At 36.5% G+C, this 21,686-nt stretch overlaps 1 protein-coding gene across 6 annotated transcripts in view; it reads left to right on the top strand.

Moving 5' to 3' along the window:
• Positions 1–21,686, top strand: part of PDSS2 (decaprenyl diphosphate synthase subunit 2) — a 249,693-nt gene that overhangs the window by 150,384 nt on the left and 77,623 nt on the right. For all 6 annotated transcript variants that reach the window (XR_005368098.1, XM_038554861.1, XM_038554863.1 and 3 more), the window contains one exon: positions 1,527–1,725. Coding sequence is in view for 5 of the 6 variants with exons in the window: in XM_038554861.1 (XP_038410789.1) it covers positions 1,527–1,725 (199 nt within the window). In the remaining variant the exon portion in view is untranslated. The remainder of the gene's footprint in view (positions 1–1,526; positions 1,726–21,686) is intronic.

Here is a 21,686-nt window from a genome sequence, read left to right as displayed (position 1 = left end):
CACTACCTTCTAACACAGTATGTCCCTTCTCAGTCTCCAATAACAATTTCTCACTGCCTTTCCAGATGCCACTAGGAATTTGCCATTTCTTCAGCTTTCCCATTTAGCCCCCCACCCCCACCCCCCATCAATCAGACTCAAAGCCAGTGACACATATTTTAGGCTTTTGTTAAACAGCACACCACACCCAGATATGCTAGTTTCTGTATCAGGTATCTATTCCTACGTAGCAAACTATAATTTAGTAACTTGAAACAGTCATTTTATTTCTTAGCAATATGTGGATTGACCAGATAGTTCTGCCTGGGATCACTCATGTGACTGCTTTGGACAAGTCTTAATCCATAAGCATTTTTCAGGCTTTGCTTGTGTCACATTTGCTAAGGTCTTTTTGGCCAAAGTCAGTCACATGGCTAAGCCCAGAGTTAGTGTGGAAGAGACAACCAAGGACAAGGAAACCAGGTAGTCTGATTCCATGAAGTCATTTGTAACAAATTCCAACAGATTTCCAGCCCTACGTTACTGTGTGCCTTTGGGAAAGCCATTTAACAGTGTGCAACAATTTTCTCACATATAACAAGAAGTTAATACCTATCATAGGATGGTTATGGAATTTAAATATTTTAGAAATTGTTTGGATTTTTATGATATTAAAATAATACTTTTGTCATTGTAGAAAATGTATAAACTATAGAAAAGTATAAGAAAAGAAGCATTTTGGGGTGCCTGGGTCACTCAGATGGTAGTGTCTATCTTCGGCTCAGATCATGATCCCAGAGTCCTGAGATCAAGCCCCACATCAGGCTCTGCTGCTTCTCCCTCTCCCTCTTCCTCCCACTTGTGCTCTTTTCTCTCTCCTCTATCAAATACATAAATAAAATCTTTTTCTAAAAAAAGGAAAGAAAAACATTTATTGACATCCCATCTGATACAGTACTATACTATAAACTTCTCCAGGGCCTTCTCTGTTTTATTTACTACTGTAGGTATATATCTTTTTATTTTGAAATGTAAGATCTTTAAGGAAGGTGACCACATTTTATTCAGCTCTGTAAATACCATAGCTTTGCATTAGGATTAAAAAAGATAATGTATAAAAGTGCTTAGCATAATGCCTGACACAGGTTATGTTTCCCCTTAAATTGGAGTTTCATTAGGTACTAGTAAGGATTTTCAGTAATCCTAAAATCACAGAGGTGGGAAAGGTATACTAATAACAAGTATCTAAATGGAACTGTAGAGGATGGCCGCACTGGCCAGCTTCTCTGGAAAATCCTGGTTATTCATGGGATGGAAGGTGAGGAATGTTATACGGAAGGAACATGTCAAGATCTGCTTATAGATCCCAAACTGCTTAGTGGAGAGCCCTCTATTAAAAACTTCATTAAAAATGAATAATATTTTAAAGAGAGAGAGAGAGAGAGAGACAAAGAGACTAGTCACTGAAATATTTTATTGTTGAAAACTGGCATTAGTGATATGATGGTATTCTTGAAACTCAGACAAATCTTACCTTCATATTTTAGTCAAAGAAGTTTGGCAGAGATCACAGAACTTATCCATACTGCTCTCCTCGTACATCGTGGGATAGTAAATTTAAATGAATTGCAATCTTCTGATGGAGCACTGAAAGACATGCAATTTGGAAATAAAATAGCTATCCTGAGTGGAGACTTTCTTCTAGCAAATGCCTGCAATGGACTAGCTCTGCTACAAAATACCAAGGTAATACTGGGTAATTTATTTGTATCTGGATGGCTTTTAGGAGGCTCTGCTGGAGCTATGGAGGTCTGTGTACCCTGCTGCCCCAATTCCCCACATGTAGATAGATGCTCAGTAAAATTGTGATGATGATGGTGGCAGTGTCAGCACCAGGTAAAACCAATAAATGCTAGCAAGGAGTTTTGAAATTAACTTCTGTTTTTTTCTGGTTATAATTATTTGTTAATTATAAAATACTGTCAAATATTTAACACAAAGAAGATATATAAACAAATATTACCTATTTACCTCACTATCCAGAGATAATCACTGTTAGTTAATATTGCGATGTATTTCCTTTCAAGCTTTTTGTTTGCTTACTCCTGCCTTTATATATGTGAATTTTTTGTAACATAGATGAGAACTTAACATGCATAAGGTTTTTTTTTTAATCCTGCCAGTTTTTTCCTATATCATATTATAATGTGGGTATTCTCCTACGTTATTAACATCTTTCACACACTTTGTAATGGTTGTATAATATTCAGCTATTTAGATGTAATATCATTTATTTAACAGACTTCTCGTTTTGGGAATTTAAGTCACTTCTAATTTTTTATTGTCATAAATAGATCTTCAGTAAACATCTTTACACAGCCATATCCCTCATTTCAGATTATTTTGTTCAGATAAATACCTAAAAGTGGTGCAAAGGGTTTAAACATTTTTAGCATTCTTGATGATACATATTGCCAAGCTGTTTTCTAGAAAGATGATAGAAATATTCCTTATATATGAGTTTGAATCAGTTTATTCATGAAATAACAGTGGCCTGAACAAGATAGAATTTATTTCTTTCTCATGTAAAAACATCCAGGAGTAGGCAATCTGGGGTTAATTCTACAAACTCAGGAACCAAGATGTTTTTTGTCTTACTGCTCCGCCATCCCTATCTTACGCTTTATTTTTGGCCTCAAATGGCTGCCATCATGTTCTCACTCCATTCCACAGGAAAGGAGGAGGAGGAAGTACAGAGAAAGACAGATCTCCTTCTCTTGAAGGTGAAGTGAGAGGACATCCTGGTTTGCTTAGAATAGTCTTAAGTGCTGACCCAGAATCCCATCTGATTTAACATTTGTCCTGAATTTTTTAAGAGAGAACGATTATGAATAGTTACATTAGGATGAGCCAGGATAGGTCTCGTAGATGTCTGCTTTATACTTCCAACCTCTGCCTCAGTTTTTGTCCAGTGTAGGCTAATAGTATGTGAGACCCATGTACAGTGGAGAGAGTGCTCTCATGTTAGCATGATATTAAATCTAGAGGACAACCAGCAATAACTTATCTCTTTTCCCAACCCTTTCAGACACCTCCCCATCAAGGAAAGAACGCAGGGCAATTGCTGATAGAACAAAGTGTGCTGAATGCCTAGGTTAACCTATGCGGCCTGTGCATGGCCTTCAAGAGTCACCAAGCCACCAGGTACCAGTCCAAAAGCTCATTGGGAAACATAGTAAGGTGGAAGTTGGACATCAGTGAAGTATCTATGGGAAATCAAGGCTGATCAGAGAAGGTAGAGAGGCACTGACCACGCTTGCCTGTATAATGTAAATCTCTAACTGTTTAATTGTTTGGCAACACTTTGTTTTTGCAATAAACCCTCTTGGCAGCAATAAGCTAAAAACTATATATTTCATTTTTTTAAATACTGAGAAAGTTGATAAGGAATGCATAATTTACACAAAATGTGAACATTCCCTAGCCACTGGGGAGGCCATACTATTATCACTGGCCACATGAAAACAAGAAGCATCAGATCCACTGAAAAAGTATCACGATCTATTTCCGAAGTTAGTATTTACTTCCAGAAGATTTCCGAAGATGACGACTTAACATATATAGCTACAGAAGGTATATATTCATACCACTTTGTGAAGCCTAACTTTTAGACAAATGTCTATTTTTCTAAATTAATTTCACTCATTTTCGACTACAAGTTTTTATGTGCACGTGGTCAAGGGTAAGCAATAACTTCCCATTTGTTGGCAGAAGAGAACTTTGCAAACAGCTAAATAATTCCATTTTAGTTGAGTGTCTTCAGGTACTTTAAGCAATTAAATCATTTTAGTTAATTCAGGAAAAGCTTTATTTTTTCCATCCATTCATGAAATCAAGGTAAAGCTTTTGGAAGTATATTCTATCAGAGGTAAAGCCATTATGAGTGAGATTGGAACTTCAGTTTAAAGTACAACATGGAAGGGGCACCTGGCTGGCTCAGTCAGTAAAGCATCCAATTCTTGATCTCAGGGTTCAAGCCCCACACTGGAAGTACAACATGGGAGATAAAATTATTAGTTTATAATAACAATACAGGTACACATTTTGGTGAGGCACACACAGTGTTGTGGTGAAAACAATGTTCTTACTACATTACAAAACCTATGGAATAGTTGGAATTCTCTGTGGCGTACCCATAATTCATAATCACATTCAAACAAGCGTCAACATTCTGTTAATTAAAATAGAAAGTATTGTTATAAAAATTTACAAGTATCTTTAATGTTCAAGTCTTTGAACTGTTAAGATTTTGAGGATTTTTGTGTTGAGTACAGAAATACAGGGTCAGCACAGCAATATGTGCCTTCTGTCTTTGTTGCCTATCATTAATCAGACTTTCAAAATCTTTATAACCAAAAATGGTATTGAATGAGTCATCAAAGTTTTGGTGACATCTTGCTCAGAATCCATTCAAAATCTTAAATCAGGCATTCAACAAATAGAACACCAAATGAAACTTTTAGGGAATTATAATGAAAAGAATTAATGAATTACAGTTAATGAAAATTCCATTGGAATTTTTCCTTACAAAAGCAAGGGAGGAAGAGAAGAAAATAAATAGTAAGATCTCAAATACTACCCAGGATTAAAATTTGCAGTTCTGTAATTGTGATTTGGAATATCTCACCTTGTAAGAAGAATCTTTTGGTAGTGTTCCTATTTTGAATAAATTATACACACACACATGAATAAAATGAAATTGAGAAGGCCTAGATTTTGCAGCATCTAATTTTAGCAAAACATTCAAAAGAATCATATAGGCAATTTATTTGACAAGCTTTGTCTTATAAAAATATTTGTCAAAGAAAAGTACTCTGAAGGAAGCAAAGACAAGTACCTTGAAAATATTTGGACTAGAATAGTTACATTTTACAATATTTAAAAATAATTAGAATGGAGTTCCTCTTCCATTTAGCAAATTTGCTCAGAGCCTACAGGTAACTCAGAATCTATAGATTGAGCATTCTCTCAATTAAAAAATACTGTGATCTGCCAATAAGAATCAATTGAAGGTATGAATAATTTCAAATTAGTCATAAAGTGCAACTGTGAAGAATATTGCTGGCAGTTTTATTTTTAAGTGCCGTATTTTTAAAAACACATTCTTCAGGACACCTGGCTGGCTCAATCGGTAGGGCATGTGACTCTTGATCTCTGGGTTGTAGGTTGAAGCCCCATGTTGTAATATAGAGATTACTTAAATTCTTTAAAAAAAAAAAAAAAGCACATTCTTCAGAAAAATGCCATTTGCACAATATTAGGGACAAATGTGGCTAAGAAATAGTTAAACTGTGTAAATATATACCAAGAATAATTATTCTACTAGCTATTTTTTAATATTCAGATAACCAATATAAAGTTCTTTTTTGTTTTCATGTACATGGATGTATGTTATTTTTCTTTGTTTTTAAATTTCATTTTTGAAAATAGTTTTGTAAGAGAACTTATTAACAAGTCCACATAACATAATAAAGTCAATTGTTAGTTAATAAATACATGTTTCAATCAGAGACAAATCATAAGAGATTCCAAATCATAGGAAACAAACAAACAGGGTTACTGGAGGGGGAGGGCAGGTAGGAGGACAGGGTAACTGGCTGATGGGCAATAAGGAGGGTCTGTGATGTAATGAGTGCTGGGTGTTACATAACACTGATGAATCACTGACCTCTACCTCTGAAACCAAGAACATATTATAGGTTAATAAATGGAATTTAAATAAAATTTAAGCAAACAAAACTAAATACATGTTTCAAAAAGTATAAAATTGGGGCATCTGGGTGGCTCAGTGGGTTAAACATCTGCCTTCAGCTCAGATCATGATCCCAGGGTCATCCTCTCTACACAGCAGAGACCCTGCTTTTCCCTCTCTGTCTGCTGCTCCACTTACATTTGCTCTCTGTCCTTCTCTGTCTGTCAAATAAATAAAATCTTTACAAAAATAAAGTATAAAATTTTAATTTTTTTAGCACTCCCTTTTACTTTTAGGTGTCTGAGTTTGGATGATAAATTATATAGTATCACCACTTTAAAGACATTTCTCAGAAGTTACTTAAGATCATTCTGCTTAGGAACGCCTGGGTGACTCAGTGGTTGAGCATCTGCCTTTGGCTCAGGGTATGATCCCAGGGTCCTGGGATTGAGTCCCACATTGGGCTCCCTGCAGGGAGCCTGCTTCTCCCTCTGCCTATGTCTCTGCCTCTCTCTCCGTGTCTCCCATGAATAAATAAATAAAATCTTTAAAAAAATCATTCTGCTTACCTCCTGGCCAGAATTTAATGATATGGCCACACCTACTTATAGGGGAGACTAGGAAATGTAAACTTTCTTGTGGGTAGCCATGTGCCCAGCCAAAACTCTGGAAGATACAGATAAAGATAGTGGGACACAGATAGCATTCTCCTCTCTCTTCTCGTCAGACTTTTGGCTAGCACATATTTTCATGAGATGGGCCTGCTGATTTTTAGGGAAGAAATGGTAAGGTGCCTTTAATATATAGTTTATATTCACATAGAAACTAATTGGTTATAGGGGAATCCCTGGGTGGCTCAGTGGTTTCGCACCTGCCTTTGGCCCAGGGTGCGATCCTGGAGTCCCAGGATCGAGGACCACGTCGAGCTCCCGGCATAGAGACTGCTTCTCCCTCTGCCTGTGTCTCCACGTCTCTCTCTCTCTCTCTGTCTATCATAAATAAATAAATAAATCTTTAAAAAAAAAACTGCAAAAGAAATGAATTGGTTATATAAAATAGAATAATAGAGAATCTCAAATCTCCTTCCAGAGATTTATTACCATTTGGGCATCCTTTTATTTTTATTTATCCTTGAATTGCTCTATTTTCTATGTGTATAGTCTACTTTGATGGGTCTCACTAAATTCTCTCCTTTACCAGAATTCATATGTTAGTGGAAGGATGATTGATCCATTGCCTTTGAGAGCCACGCTGTGACTATATCATCCATCTTTCCTCTTGACCGTACCTATTGTGGTCTGTGATGAACCCTGGGTCTTGGAGAGGGAACAGGCCTCAGAAAATACAGGCTTGGTGTAGTAGTTTCTGGGTGCCTGGTGCCGCACATGATTAGCTGTAGTCACACACACTGGCCACTCATGGATTAGACTCACATACCTAAGAAGAAGAGATAGGGTTTAGTAACTAGATCCACATTTCGGTAATTAGCCTCAGCCTGGCCCCTACATTAAAAGCAAGGCTTACTGCCTTTAGAAAAATTTCTATCTTCTCTAATTATTAGTTCTAACTTACTTTAAACTATTCTGTTGAAATCTTATATAAGGTTTAGATGGTGGTATTTCACACAAATATAATCACACTGTAATGACACAAACATTCACTTGCTTTAACCACTCATTTATGGGAATGAGGCTTCCTTTTTCTTAGCTAGCTTGTATCGTCCACACATTCTTTCTTTCAGTGTAGTTCAAGTTCAGAGAAAATGGAGGCTTTACTCCCATCAAAATCAATTCAGTTTCGTAGTTTGTGAAATCCACTCTTAGTGTTTTGCATTCAGAAGCATCACTATAAATGTTCCAGAGTCTAAGACCTCCACCATCTGCTCCATTAGGCACTGGATTTCAGTGGCAGTATTTGATTCAAACACACACACACACACACACACACACACACACACACACCAAAAACAGCCTATCCAAGCAAACAGTTCAGCCTGAAGCTTCTCCTTGAAATAAGAATGATCCTGCATTTCTTCCCTCTTCAGTGAGCCCTAATACCTTCATGGTCTCTGCACAGGTTTTGCATTTTTAGATTTTCATTTTATTGACCCTTTCTGGTGAGGAATTTTTTTTTCCTTTTTAGGCCTTGGTAAATTGTTTTGTTTTAATTTGATAGTTGTGTGTTGAATTGAAGCCTTTATTCTATGCAACCATTCTATTCATCCAAAAAAGGATCTTTTTGTCCCTTATTCTTCAAAGTTTGCAGGTTCGATGAAGGTCAATTTCAAAAGATGCTTCACTGGATCAGGGATCAGTTTTTGTGAAAGACCTTGAGTACTATGTCCAGGGGTCCATAATTAATCTTCTACAAATCTAGTCTTCCAGTAGCTCTGTTTTAATCATAATAGATGGTTTCCAAGCCATGTGAACAGTAGTTTAAACTGAGGAGATTATAGGGGTAACAAAGCTCTTGAAAGTCAAGACTTCTCTTTGATAAGGCAAATCTTCATACTCAGAACCAGTTCCTTTCATTTAAATACTTGACAGGTTTTTTTTTTTTTTTTTTTTTGAGGAAAGTAATGTCTCAGAAGTAAACTAATTTTCTTATATGAGTTCTCAGAAGCTTAAGTTGATTAAGGATAATACTAATCATTAATAAGCATTTTTTAGGTGGAGCAGGAGGTAGTGATAAATATGTCTTTGGGGCAACATTAAGTTTTTTAAAGTCTTATACATGTAGTTAATGCCTTAGTAAAGTTAGAATTCTATTTAATGATGTTTTAATTTTCTCTTGTAAGAAGCATTGTCAATAGATGAACAGATAAAGAAGGTGTGGTATACATACTATATGCCATATATATGAGGGTGTGTGTGTGTGTGTGTGTGTATGTGTGTATGTGTATGGATATTACTCAGCCATAGAAAAGAATGAAATCTTGCCATTATGACAACATGAATGGACCTAGAGGATATTATGCCAAGTGAAGTAAGTCAAACAAAGAAAGACAAATGTCGTATAATCTCACTTATATGTGGAATCTAAAAAAAAAAACAAAACAAAACCAATGAACAAACAGAACGGAAACAGACTCATAGATACAGGAAACAAGCTCTTGGTTTCCAAAACGGGAGGGGTTGAGGTGGGCAAAATAGGTAAAGGGGATTAAGAGGTAAACTTCCAGTTATAAAATAAGTAAGTTATAGATAGGGATGTAATGTTAAACATAAAGAATATAATAATATTGTAATAACTTTGTATGGTGACAGATAGTAACTAGGCTTACTGTATGGATTATTTTGCAATGTATAAAAATTCCACAAGGGCACCTGGGTGGCACAGTTAGCTGAGCGTCAGACTTGGTTTCAGTTCAGGTTGTGACCTCAGGGTTGTGAGATCGAGCCCTGTGTCTGTCTCTGCACTTGGTGCAGTCTGCCTAAAGATTCTCTCTCTCTCCCCTTCTTCTGCCCCTCCCCTTGGCCCGCTCTCTCTCTCTCTCTTTCTCTCTCTCTCTCTCTCAAATAAATAAATATTTTTTAAAATGTATTGCATCACTATAATATACACCTAAAACTAACAGGATATTGTATGTCAAGTATACTTCCCACCAAAAAAATAAAAGAAAAATTTGTCAGCAATAGCAATAAAAAGAGAGACCAGAGCAGTGAGGGAGCAAATAGAAATTAATACAGAATATCTGTATATAGTATGTCAGTTTTTTCACAGTGACAGCTTTTTTTTTTTTTTGAGGATATGTATTTAACTTGGTAATTAAAGTCAGTGTATTTGTAGCAACTTTAATTTTTTATGACATTTATTCTACCAGTTTTTTATTTTGTTGTGTTACTGGATTCTTGTCTGAATTTCTATGTGTTTATGTCTACACTTCTCCTGGGGCAGACCATAGATGAAGGGTTCTGCAGTCATAAGAAATTCAGAGCTGTTTTATAATTGCCAAGGGTAAAATTAGCAAAGTCAATTATTCTCCCTTTGGCTTTTCCCTAAAGACATTTAGGGGTCTTCAAGGTAATTGCCTTAGGTAACACTTAGATTTTTAAATATCTCTAAGTATAGAAATTGGTATATTAATCCTCTGGTAATTGTCTTCTTATTTTATGGCTGTAGTCACAGAAATGTGAATTAACAAGATTTTGAATTCAAGAGTGAGTTTAAAAATTACTGTTTGAATTTTCATTCATTTTCACTATGGGAGCTAAGGTCCACTTTTTTGTTTTAGTACTTCACTGTACACAGACCCTAGACTTAGAGACCTTAGAATGCCTTTTTTTTAAGCCATAAATTCCCTGACTCCATTGAAATAAGTTGCTCTATATTGTGTTCATGTAGAACATCACTGAATCCCGAAATGATGGGGTCATACCAGAATCTAAAATTTTAGTGTCTGAGCATCAAGCTATCAGTGAGACATGCTGAATGAATAATTGGGGAAAAAACATGAAATGGAAAAGCACTATAATTTAGAAATCTGGCTGACCATTAGAGGCTTTTTTCAGGTCCCTGTTTATTTTGTAGACTGGATCTGTACTTTAGGATTAAGCCACAGTACAAATAAGGCTGTGTGGATTGCTACCTGTCACTTTTTTTTTTTAAGTCCTTTTTTTTTTACATGTATAGTGATAACCGTAGTCTTTAAAAAACTGAATTCACCATGCTATTTTTTTCTACTTTTATAGTCATTTTCATGTAATGGACTTATCATTATATACATCAGGTGGGAGACTGTGAGTTAGCCTGGCTCTCATCTGAACACCCCAGAACATTATGATGTCAGTCTTGGGGACTGTTCTATTAAGCATTAGTGATTTATATTTCTAAATAACCAGGGCACAGATGTACTCCTTACATAGCTGATGTATTTCCTTATGTTAACTTTGTTTTCCTAAAGGCATAAATATGTTGTTTACAAGGAAGAATTTTGTTTGTATAAATAATGCTCAATTTATGCATATAAATCTCCCCCTTTTACATCATCTATATATTTTAATAAAGAGACTGGTATTGGTTACTTGACGTTTGTATTATCTGTTATATTAATTCTACTTTCAATTTCACATTAAAAAGTGAAACCTGGGGCTCCTGGCTAGCTCAGTCAGTTAAGCTCTTGATTCAGCTCAGGTCATAATCTCGGGGTTGTGAGATTGAGCCTCACATCAGGCTTCATGCTGGGCATGGAGCCTGCTTAAGATGCTCTCTCCTTCTCCTTCTGTATCCCGCCCCCCCCCCCGCCCATGCATGTGCACTCTCTCTCTTCTTAAAAAAAGGGGCAGGGGCCTAGGTGGCTCAGTAGTTGAGCATCTGCCTTTGGCTCAGGGCAGTGATCCTGGGTTTCTGGGATCAAGTCCCACATCAGGCTTCCCACAGGGAACCTGTTTCTCCCTCTGCCTATGCCTCTGCCTCTTTCTCTGTCTCTCTCATGAATAAATAAATAAAATCTTAAAAAAGAAAGAAAGAAAGAAAAGAAAGAAAGAAAGAAAGAAAGAAAGAAAGAAAGAAAGAAAGAAAGAAAGAAAAAGAAAGAAAGAAGAAAGAAAGAAGAAAGAAAGAAAGAAAAAGAAAGAAAGAAAGAAAGAAAGAAAGAAAGAAAGAAAGAAAGAAAGAAAGAAAGAAAGAAAGAAAGAAAGAAGAAAGAAAAAGAAAAATTTAGAGGTGGCTAACTGGCTCAGTCAATAGAGCATGCCACTCTTGTTCTTATGGTCCGGAGTTCAAGCCCCATTTTGGGTGTAAAGCCTACCTTAAAAAAAAAAAAAAGAAAAGTGAAACCTAGAAACATGCCGTATCATATGAAATTTGAGATTTTCTCTATCATATTCATTTAAAATAGACATTGTGATCTTGTGTACACTATTTTACTTATAGAAATTATTAATATCTAAAAAAAAAAGAAATTATTAATATCTTTTAGCTTCTTTAGTCTGACACCCAAGATTAATGTTCTTTTTTTTTTAATTTTTATTTATTTATGATAGTCACACAGATTGAGAGAGAGAGAGGCAGAGACATAGGCAGAGGGAGAAGCAGGCTCCATGCACCGGGAGCCCAACGTGGGATTCGATCCCAGGTCTCCAGGATCGCGCCCTGGGCCAAAGGCAGGCGCTAAACCGCTGCGCCACCCAGGGATCCCTAATGTTCTTTTCTACACATAGCCCACTCAAGTATAGATTTTCATGACTAGAGTAAATGTGTGCAGAAGGTAAGTGGGGTGTCATATGTTCTAGCAATAAAAGCAGCTATCTCCCTATCAATTAAAGCCAAGTTGCCATCATAAAATTACAATTTCAAAATCCCCAGATTTTTCCAGTTTCTTATAATTTGCTAACACGACTACCTATTAAACAGACATTATATCCATTCTAAACCACTTCCTTGATCTTGAAAGCAAAAGCAATAAATGGTTAGTGTTTGAGAAGTGTACTAGCAACAAGAATACAAATATTATGTTCTTTTAAAATTTATGATCTCATTAAAAACTTGAACTTTGCCCTTTGGGTGCCATAAAACAATGGAATAAAGTGTCTTTTGCCGTAAGAAGGTCAAATGCCATCAGGCAAAATGGACACTTCTCTGAGTGTCTGTCAACCAGAAAACTGGTGACTGGGAAGGGAATTTCTTCCATATGCCTGGCATTCAAAGAAGCCCGTTAAAAAAAAGTCTGGGTTCTACAAAAATATATTCTCTAAATGGGTAGAGTTGAACCCCACACCATGGTTGGCCATGAGAGGTAGAAATACATTGATTATGGTAATCTTATAGTATACTTAAAATCAGAGGGAGGAAAAAAAATCTACTTTTCAGCTCGAGTTATTCAGTACTCTTCCTTTTGCCTTTCTATGATTTTCCTCAAGGAACCTCCTGAGTTAGGAGTTAACAAAAGTACTGAGTAGATGCACAACAGATTTCTTCTTCTACATTGTCAGCTACCTGACCTCACATCTCTTCATTCATCCTTTCTTTATCCCACAGATTTGTCCTCGATGCTTCTTTCTTTGTCTCTTTCTGTTCACAAATCAGTTAATTTTATCTCAGGCAATCCCTAGAGTGTATACACATCCTCTTCATACACCTCCTCTCTCATTTTTCATTCTTTATCTTGCCTGTTATTTCAGAAAAATTGTTATCCATCTTTTTGCCTTCTCTGTGCTACTTTCAAAGGAAAAATCAGTCGAAAAACTTTACTTAGGAGTCGGCAAACAGAGTAAAGCTTGGAATGGTCTTTTGTTAAGAATAAGGAAAATTATATAATTAGAAATGAAAAAGATATGAGAAAGAACCATTGCTCTACCCTCATTATTTCATTAAACCAAATTTCCCTATAACTGTCAATGTTTAAAGGCCATTTAAAAAATACTTCCTATTTAGTTTTGTTTTCCTGTTTTGTTTAATTGCAGGTATTATAAGATTCTGTTTTTCTATTTTATTTTCTATTTTAAGTACGTGGCATTTCTAATGTTATGGTCTAACCAAGCTTTAGTGGGCTGCCCTGGGAACCTACCTACCATTTATAACATCAAATGTTGGGAAAAAAAGGTTGGAGCTCCAAACAACTGACTTAAATATAAAATTCCAAAATGTGGTGCATTTGTAATCCAGTGCCTGGTTGTATTAGATTGATACCAAATTTGAACACCATAAGCAGAAGAACAGGTAAGAGCATTCAAAGGGATCCATGTGGCTACTTGTCATTAGTAGCCATATATAGCTCAGTTGTACTGATACAGTTTTGGTTTTAGCATTTCCATCATTTTCCTGATTCCTCAGAGTTGTAAATACTCATGGAAAAAAATCACCCTAAGCCAAAGTTGGCTATGAGTCCTTAACCCAGGAGCAAATTTTATTTATTTAGCAATAGTGATTGGGGAAGAGCCTTTTCCTGGCAGCTAATGACCTACTGGAGGACTTGTGTGCCCAAGGCAAAGCTGAAGGCCATTAGCCCAACAGGCCATTAACTGACAAATGCCTGACCCTGAGGTCATTTCTGATATTGTAAACTGTGAAAACATTAAAGTGAGTTTGTTGGAAAGTATGACTGTGCCAAGGAAGTTTCTTTTTAAACATTTTGGAAAATGCATTGTTTGTTTTATTCATGTGGCTTAATTGTCTTTGTTCTGGGGCCATTTTCAGTGTGCATAGCAAGTTAGTCAGACATGAGTAAACACCAAAACTATACTGTATGGCCAATCTTGGATTTTTAAAGGATAGTTTTCCTGTTTTTCATATTTAGAATATTGGATTAGCTATGTCATTCCTAAGCTGCTTCAGCTTTCACTTCTGTGTGGATCACTTATGTTTTCATGGTGTGTTGAGTTGTGTAGCACTTACCTATTTTATACTCCTCAGAGATGACCTATAAAGCCACATAAGTGGAAAGAACTACGAAGGAGAAGTCTATGGATCTAGTTTCTATCTCTGCCTTTTTTTTTCTTAATTCGCCATTTAATGTTGGATGGTTCATTTTATCTCAGAATTCTAGTTTAGATCATTCATCTTTTTTCTCCAGACTGTCTATCTAATGTCTTTTTTTTTTAAGTAAGCTCTATGCCCAACATGAGGCTTGAACTCATGACCCTAATATCAAAAGTTGCATGCCCTACTGACTGAGCCAGCCAGGCATGCGGTCTCTAAGTGTATTAACGTTCCATTTTTCAAGTGAAATTAGAAACTTTATGATGTAGAATATTTAATATTTATTAAAATTAGTACAAAACATTTACAAAATAATATGAACAACTTATATTTATGAATGCTTACTATGTAGTAGACACCATTGTAGGTGCTTTGTGTGTATTGATCTCTCCCAAGGCACAGGAAAGGGTTAAATAATTTCCTTGAGGAAACAGTAGAGCTGCTGTTTAAATATAGGCAATCTGGCTCCAAATCCTCATGCTTAACTGTAGTAGAACTCGAACAAACCATCTAAGAACCATGATACCTTTTTTTTGCCAGCAATTTTGCAGTTACCAATATTGAAATTTATAGTATCTTAAACAACTAGTAGTTTTAAAATATTGGAATAAATATTTCAATGCTTTATGAAACATTTTAGAGAAATAACTATTAAGTAGAGACAACCTGTTTTCTTAGTTTCCTCATCTGTAAAATAAAGGCATTAATTCCATCTCCATACACTTACTGACGGCAATAGTCTACAATTCTTGGTGTTGTAGGAAAGAGTCTAAACTTGCAATACGTTTGGATCCTGAAACTGTCGTGAAATAGGAAGAAAAATGAAGGAATCAAGAAAAAGTTGTTTATAAACTCAGAAATGTATTAGAGATTTGAAAAATCTTTTATAAATATCTAAGATCTAGAGATATATATATGCATATTTTAAAAGCCATAAGGTGAGGGTAGCCCCGGTGGCGCAGCGGTTTAGCGCTGCCTGCAGCCCGGGGCGTTGATCCTGGAGACCCTGGATCGAGTCCCATGTCAGGCTCTGTGCATGGAGCCTGCTTCTCCCTCTGCCTGTGTCTCTGCCTCTCTCTCTCTGTCTCTATGAGTAAATAAATAAAATATTTTTTTAAAAAGCCATAAGGTGATATGTAAATGTAAATTTCTGAAAATAGTGATTAAACAAAGTGATACTTTTGCAAATTTATTTTAAAATAGCTATGATTTGTACAACTCATTCATCTATTGGAAAAAGTATTGGCAGTGCAAGAAAAATTTTTGTGTGCATTGTGTTAAGCCTTGGAAATACCAGTTGAAAAGCCAATTGTATCACCTATTTTCAGTCTTCATGTAAATTATATCAACCAAAAAAAAAAAAAAAGAAAGAAAGAAAGAAAGAAAGAAAGAAAGAAAGAAAGAAAGCCAATTGTATCTCTATAGATTGGGGAATTTCTAACCCAAGGGTATTCATTTTTTATTCAAAAGTACAATACAGCCAGTCTCAAGTTTCTATAACCTGATTTCTTTGAAGGAGGGGGAAAAAAGGATTACCTAATTTTCTAGAACACAGTACCAGTAGAGCCAGTTATTTTTAGAATTCCATTGATTCACAGATTTTGAAGAGCTGCAAACGTATTTGGAAGAAATACAATTACAGTTTTAGACAAGATGCATGGATTTTAATGCATATGAGTCATGCTTTTATTTCTGTGGCTGCCTTTGAAGCAAACCTTGGGATGTCTCTAAATTACAAACATCTGTCTTTTAGTGTAGCCCAGTTTGAAAAGGAACTAATTGAACTAAAAATTGAACTATGTATCTAAAAGACATGGGATCCCTGGAATTTGCAAGATGTGTTTGTAAATCTTGGAAAAATCCTGGAATTTTTAACTCTGGTCAGATGTGGTCTAAACTAATTTTTTTTTTCATGAATCTAGTAAGATGAAAGCTAAGAGTCCATATTAATGATATATACAAGTTAGAATTGCATCCTAACACTATACGCCATAGGACCCAAGAACAATTCTGTTTTAACCTGCCTTCTGCCTCTGTTTCAATTCTATTAATTTAAATGTTTTTGAAATAAAATGATAAAGAAATCAACACCTTTATAACAGAAGAATAATGTAAACTGCCTGTCAAAAATTTGGGGACCCTGTTAAGGTGTTAAGGTGCCTAACCAAGGTATGAGCTATACATGACATGTATCAGCATAACACAAAGTAATATTTCAAAGTACAGATCACATGGTGCTTCTTGGTGGTAGTGAAATCACAATAGCAAATCACTATGAACACTTTTTTTTTAATGGAACACAGTAGAAAATAGGGCAATAATGAAATTTTTGTTTCACAAAAATTTTCACTCATTTTTATACATATGCATGTGTGCATACACCGTGTCATGATATAAAATACAGTTCTTACTGTAGGCTGCAACTTTAAAATCTCGAAAGTTGATGGTATTAGGCAGTGTTCTAGCCCGCAGCATCCTTTCAGTTGAATGAAATAATGTACCATGATTCTGGCGTTCTGAGGTTTTCACATTGTGAACTTGTGTTTCTCAAAGGTGGGATTAGCTGTTAAGTAAAATCACACTTGGAAAATATCACTTAACATCACTGAGAGTGCCATCAAAGGAAGAAGCAGTGAAAGCAAAATGGAGGTTATCAGCCACATGGGGAAAAGTGAGCACATCACTGAAATGGCAGACATAATTCTCTCTGAGAAGTTTTCAGAACAAAGTGTAACAGTGCTGCTAAGTGTGGAACATCTAAGTACAACAGACTTCATGTACAGGCATTCCTACATTGGAGAAAGTGAAAAATAAAGCAACTAACTGCTGTACAGTACTGTTGGAATTACTTTCTTTCATGACGAAGCATTCAATTCCCGGCAACTATTTACAGTTTTTGTAATAATGCAAGATACTTAACCAACTTTTTTATAACCTGCTGGAAAGCCTCTCTCTTTTTTCCCTTGATTTCTTATGAAAAGTTTCATTTTGGTGTAAGCATTTTAAATTACCTGCCACTTTTTCAGGAAGCTAATCATTGTTTAAATCAGTGAATGATTATCATTATTCGGTGGTGAATAGTAAGCCAAGAACCATGCACTTTCATTTAAAAAGTAAACTCATGGGCACCTGGGTGGCTCAGTTGGTTAAGCATCGGCCTTTGGCTTGGGTCATGATCCCAGGGTCCTGGGATTGAGTTCCTTATTGGGCTCCCTGCTCTGCGAGGAGCCTGCTTCTGCCTCTGCATCTCTCTCTCTTTCTGTCTCTCATGAATAAATAAATATAAAATCTTTAAAAACAAAAGTGAACTCCATTTTTGAATCACTTTATTGCTACTGAAAGAAACCCATATTTTGGCATCATCCTTACAATTGTTATGAATAAAGAATGTATACAGCTACACATTTAGGTATTTCTGGTCATGGGGCTTACTGTTGATAAAATGCAAATGTCTCCTACCTAGATAAACTGAGGGCAGAAGAGTGATATGGCTGGCCCAAGGTTATGCAGCTCATCTATGCATTAACCTTGTTAAGTGGTCAGTGACAAAGTAATATCGTTTATCTTTATAAGGTCATTAGTACTAGTTGCATTAGTATAGTACCAGGAACATAATAAGTTATCAGCAAATGTTTATGGAATGAATTAGCTAATATAGTATTAAATTTCATCACCTCCATTTTCTTTTCAAGCCATTTTCTTTTCTTTTTTTAAGATTTTATTTATTTGTTTTGAGACAGAAAGCAAAAGACAGAGCACAGGTAGAGGGAGAGGGGCAGAGGGAGAAGCAGACTCCCTGCGGAGCAGGGAACCGGGTCCAGCGCTGGATCCCAGGACTCTGGGATCATGACCTGAGCCAAAGGCAGGCACTTAACCCACTGAGCCACTCGGGTGCCCCTCAAGCCATTTTCTTAAACTTGTGGCCCATTTCTTTTGAGGTTTACCAGTCTTGATTTTTAAACTTTTCTTTAGTTCACTGAATTTCCGGAGCCCTTTTTGACAAATGTTACCAGTAGTTAGAGGCGATAAACCAATGTATCAGCTGTTCTAAATTAAAAATTAAGATTATCAATTTGCTTAGTTTTTGCTGCACCTGTCCTACTGGTTGTGCCATTTCTCTCTCTGCTCTTCCCCCTTAGCCAGAAAGAACTTCCAGCTCCACTAGAACAGATTGCTATCCCTCCCACAAATAAGCACGGTCTTACACATTTGGCAGCATTGAAAAGGCTCTCTTCAAAAAGCCTAGTTTAGAAGCTTCCTCCAGAACTCCTGTGAGTTAGTGGTGTGTTTATTACAACAGACCTTTCATCATTGTCTTCATTAAACCTGGTCCTTGTCTCATAGGAAGGAGTGGAGAGAACCATTCTTTCATAGACTTCATCAATGGCTTTATTAAAGCTACTCATTTATATTAATCAGCATGCAGATTAGGACTCATCTGGGTTGTCTGTGCCCAGGTGGTGGGTGAGTAGATTTACCCCCTTATTTGGCCACTGCGCTGCTCCCTGTGTTCTTCAGAGGTCGCTTCTCCACTGAGGCTGCCAGCCTGAAAGCTCTGGCTGAGCACTGGGGATTCAATCCACCTGGAACAAAATATTTTGCTTAAACCCAGTTTGTAAATGATAAAGTGCTTTACAAATGTTAGATGTTCTTATTGGTCTCTATGGGAGAGCGCTACTCCTTAACAAGTTCCTCTGCCTCACCTTGGTAATGTAAGTAAATCTTTGCCTCTTTAAATGCACCTCTCAAATACTTTGTGCATCATTTGTGTGAAGAGGAACTAAAGAGTGTAGCTGATGGCCCTGGTTACTATTAGCAAGCTATCGCATCCTTTATCTATGGAAGTATTTTTCCTAAGACATTTTTACAATAATAATTACTGACAATACAGTTTTTTGTGCCTTAAAATCTTGACAACATCCCTTCAAATATCAAAGCTCTTTGGAAAGGACATATTTACTCTAAACCTATCTTTTGTTCCTCCCAAAATATATATGAGATTAATTCTTCCCCAAGGGCATTTTACCTTTGCTACTGTTTCCTGCATTGCTGTTTCTTCTTGGAGGTGGGGGAAGGGGTGCAATAAATTTGTGTGTAATTAATGCCATCAGCACTGCAGATGCGTGCACACACATGACTGTTTCCTTTGCTAGCAGCTGTTAAGAGTAGTAAAGGCTGGCTGAGGGGCTGTGTGTTCATTTGCCTCCTAAATAGAGTGATGGATCACACATTGTCTTGTCATTCCACACTGTAGTAAAAACTGTCATTAAAATAACCTTTCCAGTGCAAGTTTTTAGAAGATGATTATAAATCTGTAATAGCCTCCACAGTTTCTATATACTAAACAAGTTTAAGTACATAGCAACCTTTTTAAAGTGAGTTAGGATCCACCATACTACCTTACCATGTCAACTCAGATAAGTTAGTGCTGGCTTGAGCTTTTCTTGAGCCACGTTACTTTCTGGTTAACATTGTTCTAAAGCTATAGTTGAATTTACTTATAATTTGGGCTAGGTGATCCTTTGCTCCTATCAAGTGGTCTGGTTCAGTAGTTAACCATCTACAACTCAGTCGATACTATTCCATCTGTCAAATGCTAACTGACAGTACTCCTGGATCACATACTGAGAGAGGCACAACTTGTCTCCACTGAATGCTTAACCACCACTTACTGGTTTTATTTTTGCTAATCCAAGGACTAATGATTGATCGATATATTCCAGAAATCCATTTGTGGAGACAGCTTAGGAAGGCTCTCCAAGATGAAAAGCAGGCTGTTCTCCCCAGCACCCCACCCCAACCCACAGAAATAGGTTTTTTTGTTTGTTTGTTTTTAGATTTTATTTATTTATTTGACACGAGCACAAGCAGAGGGAGTGCCAAGGAGAGGGAGAAGCAGGCTCCCCACTGAGCAGAGAGCCTGATGTGGAGCTCAATCCCAGGACCCTGAGATTGTGACCTGAGCTGAAGGCAGACACCTAACCAACTGAGCCACCCAGGTATCCCAGGTGGTGGTTTTCCCTGATCAGAAAAGCAGTACAATAAAAAAAGGGAGAAAATGTAATACATTGTAAATTTAAGCCATGATAAGTGTAGCAATTATAAATTTAAGCAGTTCGGGAAAGTTGAAAAGAACATTTTTAATTAAAAATCATGGAAGAGCTTACCACATTATCATTATTACTGTTTTGTTGTCCTTTCAGACATTTTTCTCAGCATATATAAACACATAGATTGACCTCGTTTTGTTTTAAAAATTCCTATTGTACTGTTCTGTCTGTAACTAGCTTTTTTATTGTTCTTAAGATACTGTATCTTTATATAGCAGTGTGAGGATGCTTTTTGGTCATTGCTGTTCTCTTACCACCCCTACTCTTCCCAATTCCTATTCTTTATGATAAGAATTTTAGTACAGCTTAGGGCCATAATCACCACAACACCTTTTGTGAGTGTGTATGCATCACTTTTGCATTTCCGTTAAGAAGAATCTTTGAGTTGTAGTTACCTTCCAAAAGATAAAGAATGAAGCAATTACATATTCCCCTGAGACTGATGAAATTTGTCCTCTAAATTAACCATTAAGAAATTCAATCCAGGACATCCTGGGTGGCTCAGCAGTTTAGCACCGCCTTCAGCCCAGAGCATGATCCTGGGGACCTGGGATTGAGTCCTATGTCAGGTTCCCTGCATGGAGCCTGCTTCTCCCTCTGTCTGTGTCTTTCATGATTAAATAAATAAAATCTTTTAAAAATTAAAAAATAAAACTTATTTTAAAAAACTCAATCCATCAATTATACCTCAATAAAAATAATAATAATAATAATAAATTTATTTCATACATGGTGGCCCAAGGAGCCAGCCCATATAACATTGACAGTCTGAGCAGTTACCACTTCAGGCTCACTGAAATCTAGGGTGTTACTCAGAAGATTGGGGAATAGCATATGGCATTGCTGTACAGTCAGGTTTAGGACAAATCAGAGAGAAAAGCGTTTTTGTATGGCACATGCAGGTAAGGAATTCTCCCATTCTTGCACCTCCCAGAAATGCAGAAATAAAGAAACTTATCTCCTGTTTGATTATTCTCTAGACAGCTAAAGTAAACTTTGTAACATTAATGGTGACAGATCCTCTTCTATGTGTTCTGCATGTGTCCTCAGTAGAGAGGAAGCCATGCAACGAAGTAGAGCCATTATTTGTTTGACTCAAGTTTGCACTTAAACCTGGCATCATTCTGAATCTGGTAGTATGATTCTTCCCAAGCATTAGAGCCATTCAAGACCCAGAACTCAGCAATGTTGACCTTTAATTGCCCCACAGACGACGTTTTTGTCAGCTGGTGGGGTGGGCTACCAGTTACAGTCGTTTAAAAAATGGAACTGGTTCAGAAAATGGAAATTGTTTCATTATGATTCTAGGTATTGGAACCAAGGAGGACTGGGTGCAAACACTTTCACAAAGAAAGTCATCAGAGGTCAGACAGAGAGAAAGGTCCATGTGAAGAAAACAGATAAAAATAATTGAGCAAAGATAACTC

Source organism: Canis lupus, chromosome 12, assembly GCF_011100685.1.
Source record: "Canis lupus familiaris isolate Mischka breed German Shepherd chromosome 12, alternate assembly UU_Cfam_GSD_1.0, whole genome shotgun sequence".
Classification (NCBI taxonomy): Eukaryota; Metazoa; Chordata; class Mammalia; order Carnivora; family Canidae; genus Canis; species Canis lupus.
This window is presented reverse-complemented; position numbering and strand designations above follow the sequence as displayed.